At 43.2% G+C, this 24,302-nt stretch overlaps 1 protein-coding gene across 2 annotated transcripts in view; it reads left to right on the top strand.

Moving 5' to 3' along the window:
- The window catches only part of crhr1 (corticotropin releasing hormone receptor 1), a 95,522-nt gene that overhangs the window by 36,814 nt on the left and 34,406 nt on the right, over positions 1-24,302 (top strand). The window contains exons 2-5 of one of the 2 annotated variants that reach the window (XM_034190556.1): positions 13,669-13,759; positions 13,839-13,889; positions 18,388-18,507; positions 20,998-21,080. In XM_034190556.1, the coding sequence (XP_034046447.1) occupies positions 13,669-13,759; positions 13,839-13,889; positions 18,388-18,507; positions 20,998-21,080 (345 nt within the window). Of the gene's footprint in view, positions 1-13,668; positions 13,760-13,838; positions 13,890-18,387; positions 18,508-20,997; positions 21,081-24,302 lie in introns of those variants that run through there. The other variant, XM_034190557.1, reaches the window with a different exon arrangement.

Here is a 24,302-nt window from a genome sequence, read left to right on the forward strand (position 1 = left end):
GCAGCGCTTCTGGTGGGCGTCTCTGGAAGCCGACGTCCGGGAATACGTCCAGGCCTGCACCACCTGCGCCAGGGGCAAAGCCAACCACCACAAGACCCAAGGCCTCCTCCAGCCTCTGCCCGTGCCTCATCGCCCCTGGTCTCACATCGGCCTGGACTTCGTCACGGGCCTCCCGCCGTCCCAGGGCATGACTGCCATCCTCGCGATAGTGGACCGGTTCTCCAAGGCGGCCCACTTCGTGGCCCTCCCGAAGCTCCCGACGGCCCAGGAGACAGCAGACCTCCTGGTCCACCATGTCGTGCGTCTGCATGGGATTCCATCGGACATTGTCTCAGATCGTGGTCCTCAGTTCTCCTCCCAGGTCTGGAGGAGTTTCTGCAGGGAACTGGGGTCCACCGTAAGTCTCTCGTCTGGGTACCACCCCCAGACGAACGGGCAGGCAGAGCGGACGAACCTGGAACTGGAGCAGGCCCTCCGCTGCGTGACCTCCGCGCACCCGACGGCCTGGAGCAACCATCTGGCCTGGATCGAGTACGCTCATAATAGCCAAGTTTCATCTTCCGCCGGCCTCTCCCCGTTTGAGGTATGCTTGGGGTACCAGCCCCCATTGTTTCCGGTAGTGGAGGGAGAGGTCGGGGTGCCCTCGGTCCAGGCCCATCTGAGGAGGTGCCGTCGGGTGTGGCGTACCGCCTGCTCTGCCCTGCTCAAAGCCCGGACAAGGGCTAAGGCCCATGCCGACCGCCGGTGTGCCCCGGCCCCTACGTATCAGCCTGGGCAGGTGGTTTGGCTATCTACAAAGGACATCCCCCTGCAAGTGGAATCCCAGAAACTGAAAGACAGATTCATTGGACCCTTCACCATCACCAAAGTCCTCAGCCCAGCCGCAGTGAAGCTGGTAGCTTCAGCTTCACTGCGGATCCATCCGGTTTTTCATGTGTCACACCTCAAACCCTGCCATACCTCTCCGCTCTGTACCCCTGGACCGGTGCCGCCACCTGCCCGGATCATTGACGGAGAGCTGGCTTGGACCGTACGCCGGCTCCTGGGCGTCCGTCGGAAGGGCCGGGGGTTCCAGTACTTAGTGGACTGGGAGGGGTACGGAGCCGAAGAATGCTCCTGGGTGAAGAGGAGCTTCATCCTGGACCCGGCCCTCCTGGCCGACTTCTACACCTGGCACCCGGACAAGCCTGGTTGGGCGCCAGGAGGTGCCTGTTGAGGGGGGGGGTCCTGTTGTGTGGGCCGCTGAAGAGGGGGTACTGCTGGCCCACCACCACCAGATGGTGCCCTGCTTGGAGTGCGGGCTCCAAGCACGAGAGGGCGTCAGAGCCGCTGGGAGTGACCACTGTCACTTATCAGCACCAGCTGTCACTCATCACCATCACTATAAAGGCCGGACTGCAACTCCACCTCCTCACCGAGAAATCAGCTACCACTCGAGGTAACCTTCTCTGCGATTGATATTGTAACTAAACATTGTTCTGTGTGCAGCCGTGTTCCTGCAGGCTCTGTCTGAAGCTGGATTGGCGGATAGTGGGAGTGCGACGGTCTTCGCCTCTCACTCCATCCAAGGAAGAGACTAACAGGAGCTGCACAGGTGAAATTGTTTCTGGAGGTGGAGGTTCTCCCTCCCGGAGGAACTAATCAAGGGACGATTACTGGGTGTGTCTTCACACACCCACCATTAACTGTTTCTGTTTCTGCCAGCAGTACCTGGTCTGACAGCTGGAGACGGTGGCCACCTGGGACTCGGGACTTGGCGGCTCCGGTGTTCTTCAGATCCGCTGGCGGTGGAAGCCGTGTGGGATCCGGCTCTTCTCTGGACAGACGTCTTCTATCCTCGAGCCTGCCCACACGTCACCTTGTATACGATTGACTGTACTCCTCTATTGTTATTGTCTGTATTCCGTTGTGCAAACAACATTAAATTGTTACTTTTTGGCTCATCCGTTGTCCGTTCATTAACGCCCCCTGTTGTGGGTCCGTGTCACTACACCTTCCCAACAAGTCAGGCACAATAAAAACACTAAAAACACTAACGAAGAACATATGCAAATCAAAAGTGTAACACAGTCACAACCCGGCACTCACAAGCTTACTAAAGGACTAAAAACAGGCATCAAGAGAAACCACTAAAAGACTGCCAGCATAAAATCAATGTGCAAAAGTCAAATAAATAAATAAATAAATAACTATATCAGTATGTGCAAACCCTGCTAAGATTTATTCAAGTGCGCAATTGCTGCTGGAATAAAGCTACTCCTGTAGCATTTTTTCCTACACCTTGGGACTTTGAACCTACAGCCAGAAGGTAGGAGCTGGGATTTGTTAGCCAGAGGGTGGGAGTCATCACTTGTAATGCAGCTGGCTATCCGTTGTAATTGTACTATAATCAGGGAACATTGCAGTTCGATTGACCATGTCTATGCTGTGGCTGCTACTGCTGCTGTTGAGTCACTGTGGCACCATGTGCCTGGCCACTGACCACTGAGGCCTGCCCTCTGGTGTTGAAAGCAATAGCCCTCTGGTATTGAAGCTGTGCAGTACTGAGCAATTATATAGGTTTTCACATAGTATTATCATTGTTCAGCATTTGTGATAAAAAAAATACACAAGCCATCACATGCCATCGAGGAATGAATACAATAATATTGTGATTTTTAATTCGACAGGAGATTTTTCAACAGGCCAGTATAAATAAGATTGACAAGAGGCATGAGGAAAAATTGGTTTTGTTATCAATTTCTTTTGTAGAACAAGCTTCTACAAAGTATGAAAACAGCAGGCGGCTGTGTTGTATCATGCATATTAGGGATGAAGGAGAGAAGATACAGCTTGCAAATAAGAAACTATGAACTCAGCAGTTCAAATAGCACAAAGATTGCATTGCCTTTCTTGAGCAAAAACAAGCAAACTGAGAAATGTGAAAAGCTGGACGGCCAGAGAAGAAGACGTAGCTAAACAATATGGAGATATGGAGGAGGTCCACATTTACTTAAAAAAAAAATCACGAAACGGGCTTTCTGCAAACATGTCTTAAGTCCAACAGCCGAGGGAGATGCTGAACTAAGGTTTAACCTCCGCTGATGAAGATGTGTTGGAGTTGTTTGAAAAACCAATCACAGAGTACGAGGAACAAATTGCTTGTTTTAAAGAAGATAAAAACAGGCCGAAAGTGCTGGATGCTGATGTCAAGCCAGAAGGTCCCTCGTGTAAAACAGACTTGAATCAGCTTTGTGTGAGAAAAGAAGAAATTTTCCCTGATGAGCAGGATTGGGATCGGGATGTTGACAAGTAGGGCATTCAGAAGGAACAACAGAAACTGTGTGATGCAGGAGGACCAGCCAATTAATAAAATGGAAAAGTTGGCGCTTCAGCTTGGGACTCCTACGAGGGCAGCTGCATCTCCTCCACTCTCCCTTATCTCTGCTCTCTGCTTTAACCTTCAAGTCCCTACTTCACCAGACTGTGAATTCCTCAAATTATATTGGATACTGGATCTATTGGACTACTATTGGATTAACCATGGAATTGATCAGCTGGTCTCTGAACGCTGTTGACACCATCTTTTCTACAAGAAGGTCAGGACCGGGGGATCCTTCCTGCCCAGATGGAACGTATCCTGTGGGCTATGTTCTCGACTCCTGGGAGTCGTGGCGTATTGCATGCTTTGCGCCTTTCTCTGTTGAGGACGTCGAGGATTTATTCATATTTGGTCTTACGATAGCAGGGCTGGTACTTGCTGGCTTATGTGCTGCCCTGACCTACCGGAAAATTGGCAAGACAGCGGCATCAAGAACCACGGCCCCTCGCTTGTCCGTCATTATAACGAGGTAGGCAAGTCAGTGCATTCTCAGCCTGCGATGACTCGTGAACTCAGATGCAAATCGGACGACAGCTTGAGCAGATGCGGCACCTGGCAGATGAAGATGAAGATTTCGGAGGCCGGGGAATATTCTTAATTCATAATTGGGAATATTCTTAATTCATAATGAGATTTGGTTTTTCAAGTGAAGCTGTAAAAAGTGTTTTTCACTGCTCAAACACACAACACGGCAGGCTTATCAACCTGAAGAACAAATTGCCCGACTGTTTTCCTCCAAAGGGATATCTTTGGCCTGGTGAACATTTGGCTGTTTCTTATCTCAACTCACAAAGACAATAAACTGTTTCACAGGACTGAAGTATGCTCCACTCCCTCTCACCACCCCCTCCTACCCCCCATCACACCCCCCCACTCCGGCTTCTGCTCACGTCATCCCTTCCTTTCTGCGGGGGCGGCACGGTTTTAGCTGCAGCTGGTCCCTGTTCCTCCCCCCAAGCTGACGGTAGCTCAACTCAGGGATGCTGCATGACCTTCACCTATTTGCCTCAATTCGGATAACGGACTTATTCAAATTTAGTGCACATAAACAATGTCAAATGTGTATGTGCTGTCTTTAATTCTGATGTGTGCCATTATTACGGTAAACAAGTAATAATTGTGGACTAATTGCTGTCTGAGGTAACTGGAGTGTAAATATAATTTCTCCACTGTGAGATCAATAAAGTGTATCTCATCTCATCTGAAATACAAGTTAACTTATGGGAAATTTGACGAAATGGTGGCCATTTTGTTTTATACAAATTAGAAGGTGAAAGAGTAAAGACTCAGCATGCCAACAACAATTTTTGAACTCAGCAGGTCAAAATACATAAGAATCAGCTTGTTGTCTGCTTTTAACAAAAAATGCCTACTTATCTGAAAATAGAACCTAGCTATCATGTGACATTGCTCAAATGGTATATCATGCAGCCCTAATGAACCTGCACGTGAAACTCTCCACGGCACACTTTTAACTTGGCTGTGTGTACATGTAGCTGAAACTCCACCATAACACTGTTTTTACAGGCTGAGAGAACATCCATATATTTGTAACATTGGAAAAAGTCAGGAATACCTTATTTTCATCAGCTTCAGAACTTTCTACCAGCTGGCGGATGTGCACAAGCATTGCGCGCTGCTCTGTTCATTCAGTGCATTTCGCACAAAGAGGAGACGACACATTTCACCCCTAGCTCTTTTAATTTTTTGGAGAGTCTGTCAGCTAGGATCCAGATGTGTACAGGGTGTACTCCTTATTCCCATTATAACTACCACAATAAATGTGCATGTGAAACTTTCGGCACTCTTTCCACTGGCTGTTTGGCCGTGTAGCTGAAACTCCGCCACAACACTGTTTTTGCAGGCTGCCTGAACATGCATTTATTTGTTACACTGGAAAAAGTCAACAATACCTTATTTTCAAGAGCTTCAGAAATTTCTACCAGCTGGTGCATGTGCACGAGCATCGCGCGCACCACCCTGTTTAGTGCTCCGTACAGAGAGGCGACAGCACACTTCACTCCTAACGCTCTTAATTTTTTTTACTGCGACTACATCAAAATAAACACAGTTATTACTTTAAAAATGAGTTATCATGACACGACATCACGCTTATGTAAACTCTGGTCTTAACATTAGCAGCAGTTTGTCTACATTCCATTCAACAGCGCACTGGAACATTTGCTCAGAGCGACATAAACACTGTTGGAAATACTCTGAAAAACAAGTACTAACAAGTACTTTGCTTTCGGCAGTCTCCGTACTAGCTGTTTGTTTTGATTGGCGTATGCTTACAGACTGTTCACAGAATACATGCATATCATCACATGACCTCGAATAGCCAAAATCTGTGAATTCTGTGCAACATGTCCTTTAAATTGTCGCTTGTATTTTTATTTCCATTTGTTTTTCAGTTCAATTATATTGAAAACTAAAGTTAGAGGGGGGAAACCTGTCAGACGGTGGAGAACCTTCATGTCTGACACAGCTATCTACATCACCACATTAAAGATACTGTGTGTAAGTTTTGAAGAAGGGCGTAAACGCTATGTGTCCATCCAATATTAATTATTTTAAAACATTTTAAACATTATTTGTGACCTATGCATAACATCAAATGACATTATAAAATGAATGAAATGTAAAATAATGCAATATGCATCATATTTAATTTAAATTGCCTCAAGTTGTGGCTGTTACTGTAAACTGGACGAGACGACCCACACCAAGGGACAGACAAGGCTCTACTTTATGAGGAGGCAGCGGCCCTTTAACATCTGCTGGAAACTCCTGTGGATGTTCTACCAGTCCTTGGTAGCCAGTATCCTCTTTTACACTGTGGTGTGCTGGGGGGCAGCACATCCAAGAAGGACACATCCAGGCTGGACAAACTGATCAGATGGGCTGGCTCTGTGGTTTGTATGAAGCTGGACTCTCTGGTGATGGTAGCAGAGAAGAGAACACTGGACAAACTGCTGGACAATGTGGACGATGCCAGTCACCCTCTGCACACGGTCATCATCAGCCAGAGGAGCCTCTTCAGCCACAGACTGCTCCTTCACAAGTGCAGGACCAACAGACTGAAAAGCTCCTTTGTCCCTCAGGCAATCAGACTGTACATCTCCTCACTCAGGGGGAGGAGGAGTAACAGAAAGACAGAGGACGGGAAGGAGAGCAACAGTAGCAGCCACTGAACCAACAGTGATCAGTAGTTCTGGTATTTATATTTGCAAATTGTTTTTACTTTCACTTTTGATACTCTGTGTGCTTCTTACCCTGTGTGCTGCTATACAATACTGCTGAAACCTCAATTTCCCTGAGGGAGTCTTCCCAAAGGATTAATAAAATTCTATCTAATCGAATGTAATCTGATAGAATACAAAACATTACAAATCTTGAATTTATTCTGCTTCACATGGGCCTGTTGATGTCTGAGAAGGGACTATCATATGAAGCAAATTCCTCCTTACTTCAGGTGCTGAGTAGCTATTAGCCCGTACCGCACTTTGAAAATATGAATAGCTACTTTCTTGTTTGTAGCAGAAGAGCACAACACTACCTGATTTGTTAGACGTCACAAGTTCAGCCCATCAACGCTGAAGGCTGCTGTCCCGCAGATGGGCATAGATGAAGGGAGCAGTCTGCAGACTGGAGCTGTGTCAGCTGTATTTCTTTGTTTGATCATTTGTTCATCTTTTTTTGTTTGTTTATTTGTTCAACTTTATAATCCAGGGTGGTGGCCAAGCTAAAAGTGCAGTTATTGTCAGTCCAGAAGGTTCCTGGTTCAAGGCCTCCAGTACCAGTTCTCTATATAATGGCCCAGTCGCACGGCACACGACGATTCCTGAACGAAGGGAAAACATTTTTTAAAAAGTCACAATTCATTGAGAAAAGGTGGATGAAAAGCTTTTATCACCGAACAGCATGCAAAGCAAGAGCGCAAAAGGGGCGAAAGAGGAACTTAAAAAAAATGAAGCTAACTATCTCGACACTTTAAATGAAACACACCTGGAGCCACAGCTGGAACAGTGTGTGTCTGCATCTCTGAGTTCCAGGACTCGGCACTGGGACGCAGCTCATAGTGCCTGAGTCCTGGAGAAACTGCAAACAGAAGCTGTGGAGATCTCTGTGCACGTTGGTGGACCACCTAACCAGAACAAAAGAGGGATCATCTCCATCATCAGAATCCTCACTGTCTGTCGACACACTGCGCGCGCCATCTTGCTCTAATTAAAAAAAAAGTGTGCTGTATCACTGTATTATGTTCTAAGCCATATATATTGATTTATAACAGAAAACTGTCAAAAGGGGGAATAAATATAAGTGTAAAGATGATTGAATATATCAGAGCAGCAAATTAATCAGTGAGTGTGAACGCACGCATAGACTCACGTGCGGTTATTTCCACCAGCTGATCACTGATCCACAACGTGAATTCTTCCTTCCAGAACAGCTCTTTATATCATCATTTGAATCATCTACCTGTTGCCACATGTACAGAAGGACTGGATTATCATTCCTACACTCATATTTTTATTTAATACAAAAGCGCACGCTGCTGCTGCCACTAATGCTGCATTCAAGTACCGTTAAATTACACAACTTTTTTGTTGTTTCAAATTCAACAGTTGCTTGTGGCAAAATAATTAATTATATCCACAGAAAATATTAATTCTGGCCTATATAAGGTGCCTGAGCCCATTGAAGCTGACCCCCCACCCAGATAGACAAAATCCAAGCAAGCAGGCTGAGTTTGCGCTGTAATTTCCAACGGTACATGAACGCAGATGCAACCCCATAATATGGAGTTGCATCCCCATCTACCTCGGATCAGCTATGGCAAAAACAAGGGAGAAGCTGAAGGGCCTTACATTTGTTCAACTTCATAAAAATGCTGCTTGTGTGAAAGTTATTTTGAAAGGTGCTGCTAATTAAACATGCTGTAAGTCATTTCAAGAAAGTTTTGTATTAAGACTTTGTACTACTCTAAATTTTGAGTATTTTTAAGTAAATATCAGATATGGGTCAACAATATTAGTAATAATGGATATGGCTTTTATATATATATATATATATATATATATATATATATATATATATATATATATATATATATATATATATATATATATAAACACCTGAATGTCCGGTATCAGCCGAATATGAAAGCTGCTGATGGTTTTGGGCCTGTAGTCAGACCTGTTCGCTTTCTTCACCTCCATGAAGAACTTGCTAACAGATGGTCAAGATCGTTAGCTAGTAAGCTTCCAGTGCTGTTTAGATATTTATCGAGTATTGTCATGTCCGACTTGGTTTTTCTAATCGTGCCTTTAGCTTTTCAGTCGGTTCTTTACTGTTTGGAGCTGTGTTTTCATCTTGTTGCATTTCATTTTGCACCTCCACTTCAAGCTCATTTTCTGTTAATTCCTCCTTTTTTCTTTGTTCGCTTTTTTGTTTTGTTTTATTTTGCACCATGACAATTGTAAATAAAAGTTGCAAATCAGATACGCTATGTGGACCGATTGTCATGGTAACGGGTCTGAAATGGGAAAATATCAGACTGGAAATCAGCCAATCAGAGCATGCACACCGTCGTAGTCATATGAAAATTCAGTAAGGTATATCTTATATATTATATTCCAATTCTAAGGTGGAACTATGCCAGTATACTAAGGTATATCTAAATATCTAAAAAGGATGAGTAGAAAAGAGTAAAGTAGAGCCACTTACGTGCCTCGTCTTGAGAACCAGGGATGGTAGGTTGGTATCAGCCTTGAAAAAGACATATTGGTCGCCCCCCCCCCACCCCATTTTGATTATTATTATTATTATTATTATTGTGTTAACCCTCTCAAGGCAGGAACTGAAGATTTGCAACAGCTAAATATCAGATTTTTCCTGTTACTAAAAATTAATTTGAGCCTGAGAGGGTTAAAGAGTCAAAGGATGATTGTTATTGTTCTTAGTCCTATTTGTAATACAGCGTGAGCTCGCTCATGGTACAGGGAGCCCCAAACAGGAAGTGCCAAATTTTGAGCCCACAGTGAAACAGGAAATGTCAAATGTTGAACACTTTCTGGAAGCACAGCAGAGGATATTAGCCTGTTTCACATTATGTTGTTTTTTCACTGCAGTGTTTATGTATATGTAAGGTTTTTGTGTAACTTTTTGTTTGTCTCAATTTAAAAAAAAAAAAGGTAAAATTTAAAAAAAGAAAGAGGAGATCTCACATGAATAGCAGAGATCTTGCGGGAATTTATTGCTCAGTCGACACTGAAACGACATTGAAGTCGACATTGAATCCGGGAACGCTAAAGTGGGAGGCAGCGTGCACTTGGACAGCACATGAGCTCAGTCAGTGATTATTTAATGTGTAAATTGTATGAATGTTTTTAGCTATGCTAATGCTGCCCAGAAACATTTACTGAAAATAAAGTCTGAAGGACCTAAATGAGATGGTAAGGATTTTCCAGACATGTGAGATGCAAATAAACAAAAATGCTTAAAATGGCGGGGGTTTAAGATGGCTGTAATTTGGGGGGGGGGGGGGGGTCTGAATGTTTTAGCCATGCTAATGCTGCCCAGAAGCATTTATTTGAAATAATGTCTGAAGAACCTAAATCAATCAATCAATCAACTTTTTTCTTATATAGCGCCAAATCACAACAAACAGTTGCCCCAAGGCGCTCCATATTGTAAGGCAAGGCCATACAATAATTATGAAAAACCCCAACGGTCAAAACGACCCCCTATGAGCAAGCACTTGGCAACAGTGGGAAGGAAAAACTCCCTTTTAACAGGAAGAAACCTCCAGCAGAACCAGGCTCAGGGAGGGGCAGTCTTCTGCTGAGACTGGTTGGGGCTGAGGGAAAAAACCAGGAAAAAGACATGCCATGAAGGGGGGCAGAGATCGATCACTAATGATTAAATGCAGAGTGATGCATACGGAGCAAAAAGAGAAAGAAACATTGCATCATGGGAACCCCCCCACAATCTACGTCTAAAGCAGCATAACCAAGGGATGGTCCAGGGTCACCCGATCCAGCCCTAACTATAAGCCTTAGCGATGGTGAGGACTTTACAGGCATGTGAGAGGCAAATAAACATAAATGCTTAAAGTGGCGGGGGGTTAAGATGGCTGTAGTTTTGGGGGGGGGGTCTTGGGGGCAATGCCTCCCCAGAAGCATTTACTGAAAAAAAGTCTGAAGGACCTAAATGACATGGTGAGATGCTAAAGAGCTTTGCTCATTCACATCCATGACACATACATATTAATAGGGTGCTAATAATTTGAAGCTTTGTTTTCTTGTCACGTTTTGTGGTCACCATCAATCAATCAATCAATTTTTTTATATAGCGCCAAATCACAACAAACAGTTGCCCCAAGGCGCTTTATATTGTAAGGCAAGGCCATACAATAATTATGTAAAACCCCAACGGTCAAAACGACCCCCTGTGAGCAAGCACTTGGCTACAGTGGGAAGGAAAAAACTCCTTTTAACAGGAAGAAACCTCCAGCAGAACCAGGCTCAGGGAGGGGCAGTCTTCTGCTGGGACTGGTTGGGGCTGAGGGATAGAACCAGGAAAAAGACATGCTGTGGAGGGGAGCAGAGATCGATCACTAATGATTAAATGCAGAGTGGTGCATACAGAGCAAAAAGAGAAAGAAACAGTGCATCAGCGCCTTGGGGCAACTGTTTGTTGTGATTTGGCGCTATATAAAAAAAAAATTGATTGATTGATTGATTGATCATGGGAACCCCCCAGCAGTCTACGTCTATAGCAGCATAACTAAGGGATGGTTCAGGGTCACCTGATCCAGCCCTAACTATAAGCTTTAGCAAAAAGGAAAGTTTTAAGCCTAATCTTAAAAGTAGAGAGGGTGTCTGTCTCCCTGATCTGAATTGGGAGCTGGTTCCACAGGAGAGGAGCCTGAAAGCTGAAGGCTCTGCCTCCCATTCTACTCATACAAACCCTAGGAACTACAAGTAAGCCTGCAGTCTGAGATCGAAGCGCTCTATTGGGGTGATATGGTACTACGAGGTCCCTAAGATAAGATGGGACCTGATTATTCAAAACCTTATAAGTAAGAAGAAGAATTTTAAATTCTATTCTAGAATTAACAGGAGGCCAATGAAGAGAGGCCAATATGGGTGAGATATGCTCTCTCCTTCTAGTCCCCGTCAGTACTCTAGCTGCAGCATTTTGAATTAACTGAAGGCTTTTTAGGGAACTTTTAGGACAACCTGATAATAATGAATTACAATAGTCCAGCCTAGAGGAAATAAATGCATGAATTAGTTTTTCAGCATCACTCTGAGACAAGACCTTTCTGATTTTAGAGATATTGCGTAAATGCAAAAAAGCAGTCCTACATATTTGTTTAATATGTGCTTTGAATGACATATCCTGATCAAAAATGACTCCAAGATTTCTCACAGTATTACTAGAGGTCAGGGTAATGCCATCCAGAGTAAGGATCTGGTTAGACACCATGTTTCTAAGATTTGTTGGGCCAAGTACAATAACTTCAGTTTAATCTGAGTTTAAAAGCAGGAGATTAGAGGTCATCCATATCTTTATGTCTGTAAGACAATTCTGCAGTTTAGCTAATTGGTGTGTGTCCTCTGGCTTCATGGATAGATAAAGCTGGGTATCAGCTGCGTAACAATGAAAATTGAAGCAATACCGTCTAATAATACTGCCTAAGGGAAGCATGTATAAAGTGAATAAAATTGGTCCTAGCACAGAACCTTGTGGAACTCCATAATTAACTTTAGTCTGTGAAGAAGATTCCCCATTTACATGAACAAATTGTAATCTATTAGACAAATATGATTCAAACCTCTGCAGCGCAGTGCCTTTAATACCTATGGCATGCTCTAATCTCTGTAATAAAATTTTATGGTCAACAGTATCAAAAGCAGCACTGAGGTCTAACAGAACAAGCACAGAGATGAGTCCACTGTCCGAGGCCATAAGAAGATCATTTGTAACCTTCACTAATGCTGTTTCTGTACTATGATGAATTCTAAAACCTGACTGAAACTCTTCAAATAGACCATTCCTCTGCAGATGATCAGTTAGCTGTTTACAACTACCCTTTCAAGAATTTTTGAGAGAAAAGGAAGGTTGGAGATTGGCCTATAATTAGCTAAGATAGCTGGGTCAAGTGATGGCTTTTTAAGTAATGGTTTAATTACTGCCACCTTAAAAGCCTGTGGTACATAGCCAACTAACAAAGATAGATTGATCATATTTAAGATCGAAGCATTAAATAATGGTAGGGCTTCCTTGAGCAGCCTGGTAGGAATGGGGTCTAATAAACATGTTGATGGTTTGGATGAAGTAACTAATGAAAATAACTCAGACAGAACAATCGGAGAGAAAGAGTCTAACCAAATACCGGCATCACTGAAAGCAGCCAAAGATAACGATACGTCTTTGGGATGGTTATGAGTAATTTTTTCTCTAATAGTTAAAATTTTGTTAGCAAAGAAAGTCATGAAGTCATTACTAGTTAAAGTTAATGGAATACTCAGCTCAATAGAGCTCTGACTCTTTGTCAGCCTGGCTACAGTGCTGAAAAGAAACCTGGGGTTGTTCTTATTTTCTTCAATTAGTGATGAGTAGAAAGATGTCCTAGCTTTACGGAGGGCTTTTTTATAGAGCAACAGACTCTTTTTCCAGGCTAAGTGAAGATCTTCTAAATTAGTGAGACGCCATTTCCTCTCCAACTTACGGGTTATCTGCTTTAAGCTACGAGTTTGTGAGTTATACCACGGAGTCAGGCACTTCTGATTTAAAGCTCTCTTTTTTAGAGGAGCTACAGCATCCAAAGTTGTCTTCAATGAGGATGTAAAACTGTTGACGAGATACTCTATCTCACTTACAGAGTTTAGGTAGCTACTCTGCACTGTGTTGGTATATGACATTAGAGAACATAAAGAAGGAATCATATCCTTGCTGTCAGACATCACTGCAGTGTAACAAATGTGCACAACATTAATGTAGTCCTTTTTAAAAATGTAAAATTAAAGTTAATAACGTGTACTGTCTGAGGATTGTCCCTCAGGAGGTGGACATGTCTGATGTCCTTCTCCCAGTTTGTACATTTTTAATCCCATTTTAGTTGATGGAAATTATGTTTCTGTAAATGTGACAGTGTTTGTTCCACACTCAGACTCAGGATGTTGTAAATTCTGTGAAACAGTTTGGGGCTTGGGTTGTGCTGTCCTAAGTCCTTGTCTGCTGTCAGACACTAACGATCACCATATTTGTATCTGTTCTCTGTATTTCCCCTCTAGGTGGCGTGTATTGTGGCATTGCTCATTGGACGAGTTCTTCCGGTTGAGTTAACTTGTGAAACTCTGGTTTTGCTGTCTACTAACCTAACGGGTAATAAAAGTACTTGTTAAACAATAATATGAAAATCCAGATCCAGTATAGAATACTAACATCTCATCCTGTCTTTCAGCAAGGACATTGACTTTTCTAAACCAGACGTTTACTGTCACTAACAGCTCAGGTTTGCATTTTCACCTTTAATTCTTTGTTGTTGCTTTTTTCCCTCTGAATGAACTTCCATAAATAATCTCTGAAACATATTTTCACTTGCTGCTTTTTAGTGGTTAAACTTTTCAAATGGATGAAGTCTTTCGAAGCAAACATTTATTCTCTGATGGAGATTCTGCTGTGGTCTGGACGGTTTTGGCCACTTAAAGATATGTTACCAGTCAGAATAACAAGATAAATGTTCATGTTATGAGTACTGGAACCTCAAGATCCTTTAAGAGCCGTTTTGGTCATACATGGACTACCTGGACCGGATGATTAGCCTGAATGTGAAACTTATAGTTTTGTTGTAACTTCTCAGTACAATACCACTGAAACATGTTTTTTCTTAGAGATCTGACAACTTGAATTTGAGAACTTTTCCAAATTACCTTAAATTGTCAGTGCAAATCTGCAATGGTCAGTCTGATCCTGGATTACACTGAGCCAATGGTACCGACCACACCAACCCAGGGGTGGTGTTGATTAGTGTATTGATTAAGGTTGGGTGGTCTGGTGTAGTATCCAGAACTAGTCCCACTGCACAAGAATACTCTGGATTTTCATCAGGCACTCATGAGTATTCAGGATTATGATGATGTAATGATCATCCAACACATTTCTGGAGGATTACCTTGATTATACAGAGGTTCCCTGCAGTACCCTGTAGTACCATGAACTGAATTAGACGTCTCTGGAAATTTTGATATGGAGTACTCTAAACATTCCCAAACTACACTGGACCGGGTACAGGTGGATTGATCTAACTACAGTCAGGTCCTTAGGTTTTTGTATGTAAACATGAGTTGTGTCAGGAAGGGCATCCAGTGTAAAACTTGTGCCAAATCCCAATATGGATCTGTATTGGATCTTCTGTGGCCCACCCCAGGAGGCAGCCTGAAAGACACAAAACACAATCATGTCCATAAGTATTTAGTCAGTGTAATTTCGTCTCTGTACAGCATCACCGCGGAGATCAAAGAAAACAATCACAAGTGTTTGTTACAGCACCGTGCACAGTTCTCCAATCAGCCACATAAGGCTAGTTTGTTACCGACGCGTGACTGGTGTAGGTGGAGACACAGAATCGCATGAAAACAGGTAAAATGGCAATAACTTTCTCATGTGGAATCTCATTGAATTGATCCTCCCAACACGTGCGCGCATGATGGCTGACTGTCCGCTGAAGGCTCTCCGCAGTGGCAGCCGGAGAGCCGCCAAATCCATAGCTGTCCGCACACATACCGTGCAAGGGCCACTGACATGGCTCACAGTGCACTTGTGAAAGTTGAGCAGCACTGGCGCGGTTTTTGCAGGCGCAAGGATTTACGTGTGAATACCACGCGGCACTCTCACGGATATTGAGTGTCACTGGCACGGCTGAAATGATGACACGTTTGTGTATACAGTGCTCAGGATGGCTGTGGACTGTTACATTGTTATTATGTAAAAAAGGCTGTGAAATTTCCCACAACTTTAGGCAGAAAAAGTACTTAAAATAATAATAAAATAAATAAATTAATAAAAAAAAAAGAAGAAGAAAAGCGTGAACAACTGTTCACGGACGTACAGAATGATGTCCAGTGAGCTGTCTCTCTCAAGTTACATTGACATCCTCACAGATAATGAAAATAAAATAATAAATCTGAATCACCCTCATCCACGTTCAACACACAGGTGAAGTCTGCTGTCCCTGCCGCCAGCCAGCAGCATTAGCCAGACTGTGTTCACATCCGGGCCACGCATAAAGCTGTGTTCAGTTAGATGGCACAGCTCATCGGTGGGCAGGACAAGATGCACAGGCATCGTGATCCTTTGGAAACACGGCAATAAAAATAAATTGAAAGAATGAAGCCAGGGTGCTGACACCATCCGTCCGGCATGCCATACAAGCGTGCACAGCATGTGGCCGCCGGCCAGCAGCATTAAATGTAATTTCCACTTCTGTCCTTAGAAAAATAAATATATAAATCAATAAACACAATGAATCTTGTTCCTGCAGCTCATCCGTCCACCCCAGCAGGCATGCACATCGGGTGTGCGCCGATCAGGAGCATTACTGTGCGTACGGAAAGTATTCACAGCGTTTCACTTTTTTGCCATATTTATGTTACAGCCTTCTTCTAAAATGGATGAAATTAATTTTTTCCTCAAAATTCTACACACAGTACCCCATAATGACAATGTGGAAAAAGTTTTTTTTTCAGATTTTTGCAAATTTATTTAAAAAAAATGGAAGAAATCACATGTACATAAGTATTCACAGCCTTTGCAGTGATGCTCAAAATTAAGTTCAGGTACATCCTCTTTCCACTGATTAGTTTGCTAGAGTTTGCCAAAGGCACCTGAAGCACTCTCAGACCATGAGAAACAAAATTCTCTGGTCTATTGAGACAAAGATTAAACACTTGGCATGAATGCCAGGTGTCATATTTGGAGGAAACCAGGCACCATCCCTACAAGGGATGGTTATCAGGAACCGGTTCTTTTCGAGAATCGATAAATGATTCGATCCACCAACATCAATAGCCTTTTTGCTTAACAATTCCCTTATCGGTCGTTCAGAGCGGCCTTTGTTTTTGAGGGTGTTTGTTGGGAAAATGATCATTTCTCTACATTGATTACAGACCATACAGCGGGTCTGTAATCAACTGCTTCTGCAGCTCTGCTTTGAAGCTCGAACCCATGAAGCAGTGCTCGGACCCATTACTTCGTTGGTTCTTTGCTTTGCTGCTTTTCAGAAGCAGCAAGTCCACTTCTGAACCCCTCTCAAAGCCATTAAAATATGTCAATCTTGAGTCACTTTTGTGCCAATTAAAGTCACTAACTGGGACTCCTGTCTTGTTGCGAGAAAGAAACGAGAATCGTCCTCCGTTCCGTTCGCACAGCTCCAAATGCTGTGCGGTTGGAATTAATAACTTCAAAGCGAATCCCTGTTTAAATCAAATGACACCTCTTTCCAAACGTTGTAATACAAACAATACATTGCAATTGATCAAAGCATTTTTTTCCCTCCCAAAATGAGACGTCCTGCGATGACTAGTGCAACAGCTAAGAGAAAATTTAGAGCAAAATCCTGCAAATGGTGATACAAGCATCAAATTCGGCACAAATACTCCTTAGACATTACTCTTGAAAAAAAAACAACTAGCCACTTGAATTTTCAATAGGTGGCCAGGTAGGGGACAATTTAAGAATTACACAGGGGTCAAAATTAAAAATGCTCCAATCAAATTGAAAACTACACTACATTATTTGTCTGATCATAATGATTCCAAAAGGGTATAACTTGGACTATCTATGACTGAATGGTATGGAGTTATGGGGTAAAAACAGCAAAAATGGTGACAAAGGTCAGTTTCAGATGGTACAGGGGTCAAAAGTTAAAGTTGCTCCAATTTTGGTAAAAGAAATTATGCAAATTATTAGTTGAGTTAAAAAGGAATAGTTTGGACCATGTATCCTGCTTAGTTTTCATGTTACAGGGTAACATGTCACATGTCATAGAATCCAACCTTGTTTGACTTTTACTTTGGAGACCAAGCATTCAGCACAGTCAAAACTATTCCATTAGTCGTGTTAGCTCAACCAATAACTGCCCACCTGATGATTTGGAGAGGAAGTTCATTGCGGAGAATTTTTTTGTTTGTTCAAAAATCGAGATGAATGGGCACCACCCCACAACTGAGGTGAAGAGACGGTGAACGGTTGTGAACTCCCGTGCCGAACTGCGCAAATTTCCTCACCGATGCCATTCACAGGCTGTCGCAGCCCGGTGAGATACTACCCTATAAGCATGTAAGAGTTGCAGAGGTGTCTGGGTGTCTTGGTGGCTTCCCTCAACAATCTCATTTGTTCATGTGTTCGTCTCCTGACTGTCTTTAAAAAACTGGCTGAAAAAGTGATGATTTATAAAAGTAATCCTTATATATCATTTTTTGAAATACTTGTGGATTCTGAAAATGGAGAGATTGTGTATAAAAATGTCTGTAATTCCTGAATGGTAAATGTGACATTTTTTACTTATGATTAAAGGTAAAAGTGAGCACGTTGGTGGCTAAGTGGCTAGTGCACTTGGTTTCAGTGTAGAAGGTTCTACACTAACAAGGTGCTAAGAAGGTGCTAACAAGGAAGCAGCCGAAGGGACTTGATATTAAAGCTAAAAGTGGACACTACAGGAACATCTGAATTCTTTCAGATGGCAGAGGCTGTCCAAATACTTTGGGTCCTGACTGTAATTTGTAATAGGATTACACTTGACTGTTTACAATTTGCACAGATAAACAGTTAATTGGAATAGAAGATCCAAGATGGTGGTGAAGCACTTTGAACACTGTGTACTTGTTTGTGTCATCACAAACCACATCATTGTCCCTTATCATGACCGCATCCAACACACGCTGATCAGACACATCTTGATCACGGGGACGGGGTGTCGTGTTGGCTCATGACGTCTGTCTGTCTGTCTGCAGGGCTGTACTGTGACCTGTCCGTGGATGGTATTGGAACCTGTTGGCCTCGCAGTGTTGCAGGAGAAGTGGTCTCCAGACCCTGTCCTGAACAGTTCAATGGCATCTACTACAATACCACCAGTAACTACTTGTCTGTCTGTCTGTCTGTCTGTTTTATTAACTGCATTTCAGCCTGAGTGCCCATATGTTTGTTGAAAATGTTCAGTGATGACTGCAGGCCGGTGTGCAGGTTTAGGAATGTGGGCAGACTCTGTGAGAGACTTTGGACACATATGTACAGTGTCACGATCTTCATTCTGACACTAATGTAACAAGAAAGGCACACAGTGAGGCGTCTGACTTTAACGTATTTGATGAAATCGAATCAACATCAGCGGTAAACCACACCTGTCAGGAACTCACAGGTTTCACAGGCACATGTAAGACATTGTGGTAACCATGGAAACCCTTAAAAAATATAATGCAGGGGAAACATAACATCTATCAAGTGGCAGTAAGAAATCCGTTTTGAGAAAGGAGGATTTTGTGTGGTCTCATTTGCTTCCAGCTGGCAGTATGAGTGTGTGTGGGCGTAATAAATATCCCGTGTAATTAGACCTTTAGTCACTGATCTGATTTCATGGACTGAGTCACACGGTGTGTGTGTCCACATGGTTGTGTGTTCAATGATAGGCAGACCATCTGGAGTTTCAAGTGCAGCTGCGTCATCGTTTCTCACTCTCTTCATTAGAATGCCATAGTATGTAAGTCTACATTCAGTAACTGAGACCAGGACTCAAGGCAGGATGGGTCCTGGCCAAAATCTATTTTGTCTCAGCATACAGTTCTGCTGCAACAGGTCTCTGATCTATGTGTCTGATGGTGGACTCAAATGACACATCTCATTCTCATCATCATCATTATCACCACCATTGTTATCATTGTTCTCATCCTCATCCTTGCCTTGTCTCATTGTCGTCATCATCATTATCATCATCATCATTATCATTATTCTCATCCTTATCACCATTGTCATTATTGTTGTCATTCTAATTTATCTATAAGTTTAATCATTAGTGATTAGATCTCTGCTCCCCTCCACAGCATGTCTTTTTCCTGGTTCTCTCCCTCAACCCCAACCAGTCCCAGCAGAAGACTGCCCCTCCCTGACCCTGGTTCTGCTGGAGGTTTCTTCCTGTTAAAGGGGGTTTTTTCCTTCCCACTGTTGCCAAGTGCTTGCTCACAGGGGGTCGTTTTGACCGTTGGGTTTTTCCGTAATTATTGTATGGCCTTGCCTTACAATATAAGGCGCCTTGGGTCAACTGTTTGTTGTGATTTGGCGCTATATAAATAAAATTGATTGATTCAATTGATTGATTGATTCTCATCATCATTGTTCTCATACTAATCTGTTGTGTGTTGGGGGGGTTTGGCTGGACAAGGTTGGGTTGTTTTGTGTTTATTTTCCTTCCCAGGTGATTTGGGGCTGTTCTCTGAGGAAAATGTGCTGCAGAAGAGTCTCTCTCCTCTGTTACGATGATTGGCTGCACCTGTTGCATTCTCGTGCGGCTCTCTATCACGACAATCCACGACACCTGTGATGTTCACGTGCAGATCTGAGGACTTCCAGCTGGTACCAATGTAGTGATGAAGAACTACATTTAAACCAGCAGTGAGTTGGATAAGATTGCCGGAGAATACGACCTTGTGATGACCGTGTGGGGACGCTGAGGGCCGTTTCAGAGTCTGACATCGCGCCTGTGAAGGAGGACGAGGGTGAGAGGCAAACATTGTCAGCACACGACAGAGGTGAATATTCTGAAAAGTTTATCCGTGAATGTAAATTGGCGTTTATACGCAGCTATAAGTAATTATTGGTGAAAATTGTTTGGCGTGCTCCTCACGGCAGTGGCGTGCGGATTAATGATCCTCCACTAGCTGTGAGCAGCAGCCTCTTTGAACTAAGTTTGAAACCAGACCTAAACGTGTAGCTGATAAGTTTGCCTCTAAACAATATTTCGTAGTAATAAGTGTTGAATAATCTCTTCTCTGTTCCTCCTTCGCAGAGTACAGTCTGGGAAAGTCACCTGGGGGGGGGTGTTGGCGGAACTCCTGAGTCCTGAACGTTCGGACTCCGACTGTTGAGACGCTGAGAGAGCGCGCCGCCTTTTCACCTCACCAGAACTTGAATTATTTAGTATTTCATGTATAGCACAAAAAAGGGAGAAAAATAAATATGTTTTCTTTTTGGAACTGCTTCTGATTATTCCATGCTGGGTTCAGTCAGATACTGGACCGCTCCTCAATCCGCGTCTAATCCATAACACTAATCATTCTCATCATCATCATCATCATCATCCATATCGCTATTCTCATCATTGTCATCATCGTTCTCTTCCTCAGCATCGATGTTCTCATACTAATCATCATCATCATCATCATCATCATCACTGTTGTCATCCTCTTTATCCACATTCCCATCATCATCTTTTCCCTCCTTATTCTCATCTTCATTCTTATCTTCATGATCATCATCTTCATCCTCATCAGCAATAACTATGATTAATGTAAATTAGTTTTTCTCTGTTGTCAATTTAATTTGTTTAAAAAGATTCTTTTCTCTCTGTTCAGACCGGGTGTTCAGGGAGTGTCAGTCTAATGGCAGTTGGGCTTCCCGAGGAAACTACAGCCTGTGCACCGAGATCATCTTTCTGGTGAATCATTATCATCATCACTGACCAATACAACTGATCACATGTTGTCTAATTTCTTTCTGCTGTCATGTCTGAGACACTGAGGCCACCATGGTTCCTGACTAGCTTCAATCTCTCAGGTGGGAAAGTTGAAAGAGCATCCAGCAGATCGTACTGTTGGATTTGACTATCCTCTGGTTGTCTTCACAGGCCCCCTTAGAGCTAATGATTCAAGATCTAGTACCAGATTGGGTCCAATTATTAGTCAGGTTGGATTGGATAGGGATTGGATTGGATCTCATTCTTTTACTGTAGTTCTTGGATCTGTGTGTGTTTGATTGACTTGCCGTCACACTTGGTGATTAGGGGTTGCAGAGACTTGTTGACCTCTCATCTTTAGTGCTCTGCAATGATGCTTTGAACTTGATGTCCAGTTGTTACAGATCACGTCATCATGAGTGGAATGACACTTTTTGTCTGCCTCACTGAGCCAGTACTGGTATTGCTGGGCTAGATTGACACACAATATGATTAAGATGCGGGTTAGGGCTTCCACTTCCTGTTACTTTACACATGCCCAGTGATACATCATGGTATTTGACTCCATAGTAGATGGCAAGAAACCTCAGGTCACATGGGGTATGCAGCCAGTATTCTGATTACCGGTCCCAAGCCCGGATAGATGAGGAGAGTTGCATCACAAAGGGCATTAACATAAAATAAAACAAGCCAACATAACCATGCAGAGTACCATGCAGAGTATACTGGATCGGTTGAGGGCCAGGTTAACAAAGATTGCAACTGATACCATTGCCCAACAGGGTGCTGTCGGAAATTGGGCTACTGTTGTTCAAAGAAGGAGAAGGAAAAGAGACAGCAGGAGAATAGGAAAACTAGGAAAAGTAGATGCTCCACAGCATGTCTTTTTCCTGGTTCTCTCCCTCAGCCCCAACCAGTCCCAGCAGAAGACTGCCCCTCCCTGAGCCTGGGTTCTGGCTGGAGGTTTCTTCCTGTTAAAAGGGAGTTTTTCCTTCCCACTGTCGCCAAGTGCTTGCTCACAGGGGGTCGTTTTGACCGTTGGGGTTTTTCCGTAATTATTGTATGGCCTTGCCTTACAATATAAAGCGCCTTGGGGCAACTGTTTGTTGTGATTTGGCGCTATATAAATAAAATTGATTGAATTGATTGATGTGAGAGTCTGGACTTTGAATGACAGCAGTATGACTGGTAAAGGGAGAGAGCTGTCTGATATGATGAAGAGGAGAAAGGTAGACATGTGTCCAACAGACCGGTTGGAAGGGACGTAAGGCCAGGAACATAGGCGGTGGGTTGAAGTTATTGTATCATGGTGTGGATAGGAAGAGAAATAGTGTTTGGGTTATTTTAAAGGAAGAGTATGTTAAGAGTGTGTTGAAGCTTAGGCGAGTGTCTGACAGGTTGATGAGTGTGAAGTTGGAAATTGAGGGTGTTGATGAATATCATCAGTGCATATGTCCCACAGGTAGGTTGTGAGCTGAAGGAGAAAGAGTGAGTTAGAGGAGGTGGGGGAGAGTGAACCCAAGCATGAAAGAGTGGGCATGTTGGCAAAGGGACACAGGTGATGATTAAGTAATGGGTAGATATGGTTAGATTGAAGCAAATAGGCCAGACAAAGGTACTGAGCTAGAAAGGCTGTGCAGTAGGCCTAGGGTAATAAGGATACAGATGATAAATTATTGACAAGTGAGGAGAGTGTGTTGATAAGGTGGAGAGAATATCTTGAGGAGCTGATGAATGAAGAAAATGAGGGAGAGAGAGAGAGAGAGAGAGAGAGAGAGAGAGAGAGAGAGAGAGAGAGAGAGAGAGATAGAGAAGGCCGGATGATGTAGGGAGAGTAAATCAGGAAGTGCAAGAGATTAGTAAGGATGAAGTGAGGGAAGCCATGAAGAAGATGAAGAGTGGAAAGGCAGTTGGTCCAGATGTCATTCCAGTGTGGACATGAAAATATTTCTAACCAGATTGTTTAATAAAATCTTGGAAAATGAGAGCATGCCTGAGGAGTGGAGATGAAGTGTGCTGGCTCCTATTTTTAAGAAGTAACTACAGAGGCATTAAGCTGATCAGCCACAGTATCAAGGTATGGGAAAGAGTAGTAGAAGCTAGGCTTAGAAAACAGGTGAAAATCTGTGAGCAGCAATATGGTTTCATGCAAAGAAAGAGCACTACGATGCAGTGTTTGCTCTAAGAGTACTGATGGAGAGCTTAGAGAAGGAGTTACATTGTGTGTTTGTGGCTTTAGAGAAAGCTTATGACATGATGCCAAGAGAAGAGTTGTGGTATTGTATAAGGACATCTGGAGTAGCTGAGAAGTATGTGGGGGTAGTGCAGGACGTGTACAAAGATAGTGTGACAGCGGTGAGATGCGCAGTAGGAATGACAGACTTATTCAAGGTGGAGGTGATATTACACCAAGGATCAGCTTTGAGTCTTTTCTTGTTCACAATGGTGATGGACAGGTTGACGGATGAGATCAGACAGGAGTCTCCATGTACTACGATGTTTGCAGATGACATTGTGATCTGTAGTGAGAGTAGAGAGCAGGTTGAGTCTAGAGACAGACAGTAGTGAGACCAGCTATGTTGTATGGCTTAGAGATGGTGGCACTAACAAAAAAAAAAAACAGGAGGCAGAGCTGAAAATGTTGTGATTCTCTGGGAGTAATGAGAATGGACAGGATTAGGAATGAATATATCAGAGGGACAAGTCAGGTGGGACAATTTGGAGAGAAAGTCAGAGAAGCAATATTGAGATGGTTTGGACATGTGCAGAAGAGGGACTCAGGTTATATAGGGAGAAGGATGCTGAGGTTGAAGCCACCAGACAGGAGGAGAAGAGGGAGGCCAAGAGGAGATTTATGGATGTGCTGAGGGAGGACATGCAGGTGGTTGGTGAGACAGAGGAAGATACAGAGAACAGGGTGAGATGGAAAAGACTGATCTGCTGGGGCGACTCCTAACGGGGGCAGCCCAGAGGAGACGACGAAGAAGCAGATGGCAAGGAACATCACTAACAATGTGGATACAAACTAGGATGATCAAAGAGCAAAATCTGGGACTGTGATGGCGAGGAAAATGATGACAGGCTGGATGTTTTCTTTTATGCCCACATTTCAGTTCTTGTAGTATACAGGTTTTATTATTGCTGCTGAATTTTTTCCACTTCTTTTTGTAAAAGTGTCCAATCTGTCCGTGAGCCTTAGTTTGT

This window comes from Thalassophryne amazonica, chromosome 16 (genome assembly GCF_902500255.1).
Source record: "Thalassophryne amazonica chromosome 16, fThaAma1.1, whole genome shotgun sequence".
Taxonomy (NCBI): domain Eukaryota; kingdom Metazoa; phylum Chordata; class Actinopteri; order Batrachoidiformes; family Batrachoididae; genus Thalassophryne; species Thalassophryne amazonica.